The sequence below is a fragment of the Parus major genome, chromosome 1 (genome assembly GCF_001522545.3).
Source record: "Parus major isolate Abel chromosome 1, Parus_major1.1, whole genome shotgun sequence".
Taxonomy (NCBI): Eukaryota; Metazoa; Chordata; class Aves; order Passeriformes; family Paridae; genus Parus; species Parus major.
Genome location: NC_031768.1, coordinates 29,986,974 through 29,998,311, shown reverse-complemented (window position 1 = coordinate 29,998,311; position 11,338 = coordinate 29,986,974). Strand labels below are relative to the sequence as shown.

The 11,338-nt window shown below is 40.4% G+C and overlaps 1 protein-coding gene across 1 annotated transcript in view; it reads right to left on the bottom strand.

Annotated features, from left to right (window-relative positions):
- Nucleotides 1-2,209: 2,209 nt before the first annotated feature.
- The window catches only part of LONRF2 (LON peptidase N-terminal domain and ring finger 2), a 34,971-nt gene continuing 25,842 nt past the window's right edge, over nt 2,210-11,338 (bottom strand). The window contains exons 10-12 of the mRNA XM_019007835.1: nt 8,558-8,720; nt 6,455-6,604; nt 2,210-6,110 (exon numbers count right to left, since the gene is read on the bottom strand). Of these exons, the coding sequence (XP_018863380.1) occupies nt 5,952-6,110; nt 6,455-6,604; nt 8,558-8,720 (472 nt within the window). The 3' untranslated portion in view covers nt 2,210-5,951. The remainder of the gene's footprint in view (nt 6,111-6,454; nt 6,605-8,557; nt 8,721-11,338) is intronic.

Genomic DNA, 11,338 nt, shown 5'->3' with positions numbered 1-11,338 from the left:
ATTTAAGAAGTCCTGCAGCCTGAACCTGCTCTCTTAGTATAGCTTTGGCCAAAGAACTGGCAACTGAAGCCACCAGTCAGCAAAACCTTCCTGGGCTTTTGGTTTACCTTTTTTCTCCCTTGAAAAGCCAGTGGGTCAGTAAGGGAAGAACAAGATGTGATGAGAAGGGGCAGGGAATCACAGGCAAGATTCAGGATGATAGGCAGTGGGTTTCACGAGGGCTTTCTGAGCTGAACTGAATAGGAGGATTTTATGATGTTGTGAACAGGAATAGGTTAGGAATAGGAAGGGGCTACAGAGAAGTCCCTCCCTTTGGCTTTTGCTATGGTTAAAGACAACTTATGCTCTTGGTCACTTGCTGTACACCATTCTCAACATGCCATCCTCAGGTTTGATGGACACAGGACTATAAAAGTTCCCACTCTGCCTCTGGAGGATACTGGGTAGGGAAAAGAGGACAAGAGCTGTTTCTCTAACTTTGTCTGACATGAAATTAACTAGCCTGACCCCAAGAAAAGCTTGTGTGTTCAAAATCCAGATCCTCCCAGGAGCAGGGCTCCAATATGGCTGGTGCACAAAAAGAGCAGCAGATGTTTATGAGAAAAAAATGTAAGAAACATTTACAAGTGAAGACATTTCTTCCATGGATGCATGAAGTCCCAAATTTAGCAGACAAGGCAGAACCCCACATATGGCAGAACAGAGCTATAAAAGTTGTCAGCAAGTGATATTCATCTCCATTTAGAAACAACTTGTTCCTACCATGTAACGTAAATGCAATGGAAAACATGCTTGTCTTTTAGCTACAAGTGTAGTAGGCACAGTCATTAGAAGAACTAAGCAATGTGCTGGCATGGATTCACTTTCTTTTTATTCTTTTTTTCACTTGATAGTATCAGATTTTCTCCCAATCTTTCTTATTCCTATTCTATTCTATTATTCAATAGGTAACAGCTTCAAGCAAGTGCTGTTGGACAGTTAAGCAGCATTATTTTTGGTTCCTGGTTTGATTAGTGATGTGAGAGAACAGACCACTAAGGTTTCCACACTCTAGGAATAGCATTATGCAGGGAAGCAGGCAGAGCCTGAGATGCTGCCTTTGCAGAACTTGGTATCTATCTACTAGCAAAGGACATGCAGAATAAGGGGGGAAAAGTTATTTACTAACTTCATGCAATTACTTTATTGTTCCCAAGTCTCAAGGAGCACGAGGATCTGGGTAATAAAAAGGAAACCTTGATAACCTTTCTTCACTGAAAGTTGTTTCAAAAAGCTGTTGTCTGGGGTATTGAAGCAGCTCAAGCAGCATTTACAGACACTCCCACACACACTTGCAACCTAAAAGAGCAGTCCTGTAACTGATGTTTGCATGCTCAGACATTTAGTGAATACAGACACAAAGGTCAGTCAATCCAACACCAAAAGGGGGGGAAAAAAGGGCTAGTATTTACAAAAAAGCCTTCACAGCAGTTTTGCTCCACAGCTTAGCTGGCAGGAAGATGCAACTGAGGAATACGATATGCTTTCCACAGCCTGGCTTGGCTTTTGCCTTCACACAACTCTGTTTTAGAAGAGAATATCCTGAGTCAGATGAAACCCACGAGGATCATCGAAGTTTTGCTGCTGACCAGTGTCCCATCCCCTGATACACTGGTGGGTAGTGCCTTGTTCTGGAACACTGCCTCCCTCCCAGCACCCTGAAGGTATTTTATTTCACTGGGCTTAGACAAAAAAGCATTTGTTGTTCTTCATTGTAGCCAATTTATTTTTGTGAGCTTAGTCTATTGGGCCAGTCAGGTCATGCTTAGGGCTACAAAATAATCCAATAAGCTACAAAAGGAAGAGGCAGCTTTGTGATCATGCCCCATCCTTGTCACAACCCACTCCTGAGAAAGCTACAGGTACACTTCCTCCAACCCAGCCCTTGCTGAGGGCCCCTCAACTCCTCCAGTCTCCCTTATTTTGAGGCCCTCCAACCCTCCTTCAAATCCACCCCTCACATTCACACCCAGTGCTGCAGTCTGCCCCGGGTGCCCAGCAAACCCCCCTGTGCCACAGTCTCTGCAGCCTCCCCCACTTCCTTGCACTGGGGCTAAAACAATTGCCATGCAACTTAAGAATCCCAACATCTAACCACTGCTTCTGGGATGCCATCTGCTTCTTAATGCCTCATGAGTGATTAAGCTTTCCCCATGAACTCACACTCTCATAAATTCAACCTGGTTTATTCCAAATATCACATAAATTAAACACATTTCCCATGAATATTGCAAATACACATGAAATGAACACTGCAATTTTTAAAAAAAGTTTTGGCTTTGTTTATGCAACAAGAAGTGCCAAATGTGGTTAGAACATGAACTTCTCCTGTATTTACTAGATACAAAAAGGTGCAGATTAATAATTTATATTTATACATATGTACACACTCCATTTCATTTCTAGCTTTAAAACAGTAAAAAATGGTTTCAAGTTTATCTACATTAAACATACTCATTTACATCTGGTCAGAAGCCCCAGATAAGAGTTGATACAATCATTTCACAACTGCAAAATTAAGGCGCTACCAAAATACCAGTTCCACTAGTGAAAAATGTAACAGGAATAGAGTGTACAGCTTTCTATTTATCAATTTAAAAGTGGACTGGAGAACAAGGAAAAAGGAGCAGTAAGAAACATGACAAGTTCTACAGGTTAGAAGTACAAAGATATCTCGATGACTATCAAATGAACATATTAAAATACAGTAGATAAAAGGCCTCAGTGGCAAACAATTAGTATGCTTCTGAAAGACAAAAAAAGTTAAAATATATATATATATAATTTTGTAGCTTGAAATTTTACAGGTGAACAACAGGTGTAGAGGTAGAGGGATTTTTTTTTTTTTTTTTTTTTTCTTTTCGGCCTCTTTATGATGTATAAAGAAGGGCCACATTCACCACAGTGAAAAGACTCATCATATATCCCAGCATCCTTGCTTGGACAGCAAGCAAGAAAAGTGTAATGAGCTAGAAAGGCAACAAATCCTGTCTATCTCTTCCAGGAGCACAGCTCCAATGCTTCCACATGTACCTTGGCAACAAGTTACACCTAAGCACAGACTGGCTGTAACGTGGACATTTCCTCTAAAAAGCAACAAGACAGCTTTTCCTGTGAGGTACTACTGGATGCTGCAGATATTATATGGCAGAGGTGATTTGGTAAAAATGAAACAGGTACTTCCCCTTAAAAAGCAAGTACCACAGGGCAGTGGTGATTTAATCTATTTATTAAAGCTTTGCTATTTGATCAGCATTCAATGTTTTGGAAGAAATGTCAGCTTTGGGCTGCTAATATTATTATTTGCATCCATACACAGACAATTCCTTTGTTGTTATCATTTATCCAAAACATCAGTCACTGAAATATTCACAAACCGCTTTAAACCTTGACTAAAAAAAAATCCCTCTACAGTTCAGCTTTCTTTTCAATAACAATTACTCTACTATGCAGGCCTTCATGAACACAGCAATGTCACTTCCCATGTAGAATGTCTTTACACATTACGAAACAGCAGTAAACAACCTCTCATTTCATAGGGTTTTCTGTCAGAAGTACCTCAAAAGTAGTTATCTTGAAAAAATCACTTTTGCAGAGAAGAATATTAACATTAACATTTACTGAGGCAAAGCCAAGAAGACACTAACTAGCACCTTGATATTTTTTTTTCTTAAATGCACTATCTGTAAAATTAAGCACATATAAGATCAGGAACCAGCAATACACAAATACCATCAGCAACCTCTTTCATCTAAACTAGTAATACTCAAAACTAGGCCAGACACACAAACAAGCAAGATGAATGAGTCTTGAAGAAATACACAGCATGGAAAGGAATGGGAAGAACAGGAAGCTTAACAGAAAGGATTGCAAGATCAAATACAGTCCATCTTCTGGTCCGAGAATTAGTTTGTGGAATCACCCTTCAGTAGCTCAGCTGACAGTCGGCTGAAGACCTACTGACTTCTAACATTTCCTCCCCACAAACACAACAGTTTATTTATACTTCAGTGAATTCCTCTTCATCGTCTTCAAATACTGGAGGAAATGCATTCAACTTGAATTTTGAGTATTTTGGTGGTGGTAGCAGAACTTGCAGAAGGCTACTGTAGAGGTTATGACATCATTGGTTGTACATTATGCACTTCACAATTCAGAGAATATACTTACAAACTACTTAAATAGAAAAGGCGTGTTCAAGGTAGAGGCAGTTACAGTACATTCAGGGTATGTTACAGAAACCATTTGTGGTAGCCATTTGCTGAAAGGAAAAAAACTGAATTTTTGTTTCCCAGACCACAGAGGTTATAACTATAATACCCAAAGAGAGCAGGTAATATATCCCAATCACTGCATTTTAATGCAGTCTTCTTCCAGAATTCATGTACAAAGTGGAAAAAAAAAAAAAAATTTAAATACCTCTTCATTGACAAATAAGGAGAAAAGAACTAAAAAAGAAACCAGGCACTTTGACCATTTAGGTAAGCAGCCATTTCTTCTTACCAGACTTCTGCCCAAGAACAAGTCTTTACATTGGTCTTGCTATGCTTGCAGCACATGGAGATTCAAGTCAACTTTTTTCCCTGTTGGTAGTATCAGTTCTAGTTATAGGAAACTATGCCAATTGAATTGGTAACACTGAGTTATTTCATTGGCAGTTGAGCATACCTTGATCATTTGACTGACAAGCGATCAATTCAATAACTATCAAAGTTAGATATTAACAAAACAATACATAAAAAAATAATCAAACAGACAAACGAAGGTGAACACCTGACTGAAGCTTGCATTGAGACTTGCCTTTATAGGTTCGGTTTGTGACTCCTTTCACGGCGTTACTGTGGACTGATTTCCATCACATACAGCAACTGGTACTAAACTACAATACTTTCGGGTTTGAAACACGTTCAGTAGAGACCACCCCAACGTAACGGGACATCGGCATGACACTGACCACGGGAGGAGGGAGATGGAAACCTCCCCACCTTTCATCCTCACTGGTTCCACTCCGTAGAGCAGGTGTCAGAGTAAACTGCAGCATGCCTCCCTCATACTTGGGGTGAAATCATTATTTCACAGCAGTGTTTATCATACTTTAGTGAGCGGCTTGGTTTGAATTTAGCAGTAAGACTGGCTAGGATTACTTTGGGTTTTCTCTTCAAAGAAACCAAAGCACGTCTTTCCAAACATTTTGTATATACTTATTCTGCTACAGCATGTAAATCACAAAGGAGGGATTACCTAAGGCTACCAAATAGTATGCTTATTCAGTAGCTATTATTCTTTCAGACAAACATCCTCAGATGCCTTGACAACAAACGGCTTAACCTGTTTTTTCCTCAAACTGTTATTTGCTGAAGAGAGAGAGAGAGAGAGGGAGATGTGGGTGTATGACAGACTGCCTTCCAATTCACTAACAGATAGTACTGTTGGTTATAGTCCTTGTGCATACTTCTGCTGGGCAGTGTAACTCCTCTTCTGTTCACTACCTTCAAGAAAATCTAGGAAACGCCTCTTCGATCCACAGTCCAGTTTCCTTTTCCTATTGAGTGAAAATCCAGATCACATGCAGGCCAGTGGCACTACTCTAGTACTTAACTCTCTTGGCTAGAAACATCAATTCTATCAAAGTACTTTGAAGAAATTATCCACATCCACCAGCTACATTCTAAATGTAGCACAGCTCTGTAGAGGCTCAGTTTTCACCAGGACAACAGGAGAGTGTGCAAGGTTTGGTGAATACCCAGACAACAAACCGATGCAATCGATGGATGCAGGATGCAGTCAGAAAGGGCTGTTCCTTCTTGAAGGAATCTTAAAAAAATACAAAAAACAACCCCTCCCCCTTTTCCCTCCCCCAGAACAACCTGTCATGAGATGTTTTTGGTGCCCACTCACAACACAAGTCCATGTTATCTGGGTCTTTTGCGAGTCACAAATATCAATACGCGCCTGATGGCGATTAGACGATCTTTCAGGGAGGTCATAGCCAATATAGCCAGCTGAGCTCTGTTTTCCAGAGGCAACACTGCCAAGAGCCACCAGTACCAGGCAGGACCACTGGGGTTGCTCTGCAAAAAGATGGAAAAGCATGCAGTTATGCATTCACCAGCCCCATGAAGAACATCACCTTCCTTCTCACCTTCTATTTGCTAAGAAAGTCACCACCAAACAAGCAACAACTGAACACTTAATTGCAGGTGTTCTCTTTATCTGTATACACCATTAAGACTTACCTTTACAGCTACCAAATTTTACAGGTATATTGTTTACCATGCTTCATGCCAACAGACCAAAACTGAGTAAATAAGACTCTAGAATATATATAAACCACAGCAAAAATCTGTCAGAAAAAAAAGTCTAGCGTTAAAATTATGTGTAGACTAAGGCTGCATAAGTAGGCAGGTTTTATTACCTGTGGCTCTGGTTCTTTTCCTGGCATAGATCCAAAATGATTGAGAATTTGCACTTTCATATTGTCTTTAAGAGAAGTGAACCAGGCAACAGCTTGATCATAGACTGAATCGTGAAGGCGGACAAGTTCTTCGTATTCTGGTCCTTCAACCTTATTGTTAAAAGAAGAAAGATGGAACAAAACAGGTTTGATACTGTGGAATCCATATGCTTCCCCAGAAGCAAACGAAGCAAAATAATGCAGTGACTACAGCTGTTCAAATGTCCTTATCTAAGCCAACTGTGCCTAAGTCTCAGATTTCAAACCTGTGATGCTGGATTCTTTTTACCCTCCCCTAGGTGTTCTGAAGTGCTATTTCTTAGAGCAGTAACTGCCTCACTAGTATCCATTCCTAAATGCTGGCACAATAGAAGAATATGCTCTCTAATCCTGGGACATATTTATCATCTCAAACGCACAACCTCGAGTCCCTGTCACAGAATGGCTTCTGGACAGTGGCACATCATCTAGCAAAACAAAACAAACACTACTGCCACCGAGCACAGAGACAGGGGGCTACAGCACTTAAGAGACCAGCACTATTTCATAGAAGTGTTAAGGCCATGGTAGGACAGCCAAGGAGAAGAAGGGTAGACACCCGACCAGGCAGGAAGCAGGGAAAGTGATGCTTTCCCAGAAACAGCCATAGAGAAACACCCTCATAGAAGCAGAGTGTTTTAGTTGCACAGGCCTACTATTAGCTATTAGGGGGGGAAAAAAAAGCATAAGCAAAAACCACTAGAAATTGGTGATTTGTGTGGGGTTTTGAGGGGATTTGATTCTGGATTTTTGTTTGGGATTGTTTGGGGTTTTTTTCCCCTTTAACATGTGCACATCACTTAGATGGTTTCACCTATGCTACTCACTCAGATACATTTCTGATCTAGCTGCTCTAGATGCCCTTCACAATTGAGGAGAAGCATTTCTAGAGAGCAATTAATCTCATCATAAGGTATGTATCTAAGAACATATAAAACTGGTATCTTTGGACTGAGATTTTTGACCATCACAAATCATGGATGTAGGGCACTGAACAGACACCAGCCTCCAACGTGAGACAAGGTAAATATCACTCTAATTTATGAATAGATGGATCTCTGGCAGCATCTATAAACAATGCCTGTACACCTGAGTTCCACTACTCTTCACTAGGGATTTAAACAGAGCACAGACCTCACTCTGAGCAGACTGCTTATTCCAGCCTTTCACTGGCAGGGGCACCTCCATGAGCTCAGCTTTTTGTGCCCTGGCAAACAACTGCATCACCCTGCACAGGTTAGAACAGCACTGCTAAGGCTTTACAGACTTTAACTGTGAGAGTGTGCTAGAGCTGTATGACCAAACTGACGTCATCAACTGGCAGGAGATTACTGCTAAGCTCAATGTTAACAGCTACCGAGATTTTATAGACACGGTCTGAAGATGATCCAGAAAGCATGGCCAAAAATTCAGCCTTTGGCCAACACCCATCACAAACACCTGCCTCGATGCAGGTTTACTAAGAGGACTTGTTTTTAAAAGCTACTCCCCTCTCTGCATTTCTCTGCTCTCAGTCAGCTCTAATGGATGCTTGTACAGGGCATGGTTAACTACATGTCCCTAAGAAATAATTTTAAGAGCAGACTCCCACATTTATTTGAGGACCTGTTCTGTAAATGAGAACCTGGAGGACATATGAAGTGTGCCAACTGTCTGTTCAGTGCAAGACAACACTCAATTCTCTACCAATAGGACCATGTGCTTTTAGAAGGCTGTAAATTCTGTACCAGTTTTAAAATGTTACTTTAACCTCACCTACATACCATGATCTCAGCATCCTAGAAGCTACTTTGAGATCCATGAAAGGAGTGTAACACATTAAGCAAAGATAATTATAAGGGAAGAAAGGAAGAAAGGGAAAGAAGATACAGAGTTTGTTCCATGGTTTTTAAAACAGAGCTTGAGTGTATCTGTAATGATATTGGCTTAAAAATAATGCACAGCTAGCTTGAAATGCAACAAGGAAAGGCTATTTAAGTGAATCCAGCAATACATGGGTATGAATAACTTTGCACCATAGATCACCTTTTTATCTTCAAGATACTCGATGTTTGCTGTGTTATATCCATCTCGCTGGCCATGGCTTAAGACCCTAAAACGACGGACACCAACTGTATCAACAACTGAGCGTCCATCAGGAAAAAACTTTACGTCCCTGATCTCTAATATACAGCCATGATCTGCAAATCTGAAATGACAGAAGGGCATAAAAGCGGAAGTCATCAACATGTGTTTATAGACATCAGGACAAATACTGGGCCTAATTCACCATTTCTTATTTGAAAGAGGATTCTGCTTTGGTGACAATACATTTCTGCTTATTCACATAAGCCACACAACCCCCACCCTTTCTGCCTTCCCTCAGAGGACCTGGGCAGCAGCACTTTCAGGGCAGGTTTGTGGGGTGGGAGGTTTGGAAAGGGACAGAAAACTACATGAAGCATGTTTCATGCTGGGAGTTGCCAGCTGCTGGTGGTAATTCATCTGGTTTGCAAAGAAAACAAGATAGGTAAAGATACTGTAAGGAAATACAGAAACTGAAGAACAAATGCATGGCTGTGAGGGCTATCCCCCTACTCCAAGCTGTAAGCAGAAGACTGCAGGTTTAGAAGAAAAAGGTTTTCTATATAGCAAGTCTTTTCTTGCATTTGTTTTCTTTTTTTAAAAAAAAAGTTAAATCAGACCCAAAATATCTTCTTCACAAAAGCACATTTATATCCATTATATTTAAAGTAGGCACAGGTTTTAATCACAGCCTGGAAATAGGCATACAATAAACTTTTACTTTATCAAGCTTACTTAATTCTACCTTTGTGGTGCAGTGACTTCACTAGACAGGCTGATTGCACAATGACTCTTCACCACAATACGTTTGCAGGTCTACACCTCAGCCTACTGTTAAGCAGGAGAAAGCACTGTATCTAGTCTCATGTCAAGATACCAAACCCTGCAGGGTCTGATAAATTCTTTATCATGGATATGCTTGTTTTACTAGGGCTTGGCCATTTCTTACAGTGGAGTGATGAATAAATGACTCCTGTTTCTGGTCTACCAGAAATCATGGGTTTGGAAAGGGTGGGAGGGAAGCTCACCACTGTGAACAACTGCTCTCTCCCAGCCAGTGTACAGGAAAAAATCAGGAAGAGCAGGAGGAGCAGAGCTGCTGACAGGTAAGTCCTGGTGCTCTACTACTAGGACTGATTAAAAAAAGCAAGTCTGTTAGTTTATTATAGCAATATTACACTATACACTATTTAAACAGCTACATAAAAATTGTTTTTAATGAATGATTTTAGTGACATTCATACTGGATTAGAAATTATTGTAGAAGTGATGATTTTTTCTTTTTTGCTCTTAGAGGACTTACTTTTGGGTAGACAGGGACCTATATCAGAGAGAAAATAAAGCACCTGCAGACAGGCATAAAATGATCTGCCAACATTAAGACCTTATATTCTTTTAGCAATTATAAGTTAAAAAGGAGAAATTAAACAGAAAAAGGTAATGAACTATAAACATGCTTTGTCACTGTGTTTTCAAGGGAGGTATGTATCCATGTCTCAGAAGACAAGGCAAAACAAGTTTTCCCACTTCTTGCATTCCCTAGTTGATTTCGCAACTTTGAATAAACAGAACTTCTTCACTTGTGTAAGAAGCTGGAACAGCCTGCCAGGTGTCTGCAGGTGAAGGTTTCCTGCACTTCAATGTTTGGTTTAAGTCATCATGCTCAAAAAGTTTAGTTATTTTAGTAACTCGAAACAGACAGGACATATAAATCTAACCATACTGTTGCATTTTAAAATACCTTTCATGAAGTTACCTAACAAACCAATTATTGTGTTTTGGGGATTGCAATGCCTTGGACCTCTGTATTATTAAACCTGATTTCAGATAAGTTTGGCTCTTCCACAAGCCTGCAGGTTTGTAAGAAGAGTTATCACTGAAGTTCTACGGTAATTCTGTCCTCACTCTCACAAGTATTCACTTTCAGAAAATTGGTAATAGGCCTGAAAAGGACGGTGGTACATCAGCTGCTGCTGGAGTCTGAACTCCACTGAGTGCAGTACTGACAGCATGCCAAATGGCACTGCAGCACAGCCACAGCAGACTGGAAGCTGCAGCACCTCCTGTATTCTTACAGCTAAGTATTCTTACTGTCCAGTCTGGGAGAAAAATAAAACTTCACCCCAAAGAAGCATGGAGTGGACAAGAAAAGGCTGCTAAGCCTCAGTAATGACTGCCCCCCTCTCAGCTCCAATGATCATCACATACAAAAATATTGCCCCTGAGGATGCCTGTCTAATGCATTCTTAAAAACTCCCATGTTCGTCATCCATTCTACAGCCTGCCAAGGTAGCTTCTGAAGTCGGCAACTATTGCATCTCATAAAGCAGATCTCTCAAGATCACCTCATGTTTCTCCCATGAGCATGGTCTCAAAACCCCATTATCTGTGAAATACTTAAACTTGAAGGCTTTTGTAGAATCAGAGAATAGTTTTGCGTTGTAAGGGATCTTCAATCTAGTCAGTCTCTGCATAGGGAGCTGGAAACACACCAGTGTCAGAATTCACAAAAATGAATGAAAGGTATGATCATATAGAAAGACAATGCAACCCACTCACTGCAGATAGTTTAGACATTGCAACACAGCAGTAAAGACAAACATTCAAATTCAACATTCAGCAGCAAAACAGACTTCTCAGCCAAGGGTATACTTTGTCTCATTAAAATGATACCACTCCTTCAGGAAAACTATGGGAGGTCTGAATGTTTTGACTTATTTTTGTTTTGTTTTAAACTGAGTA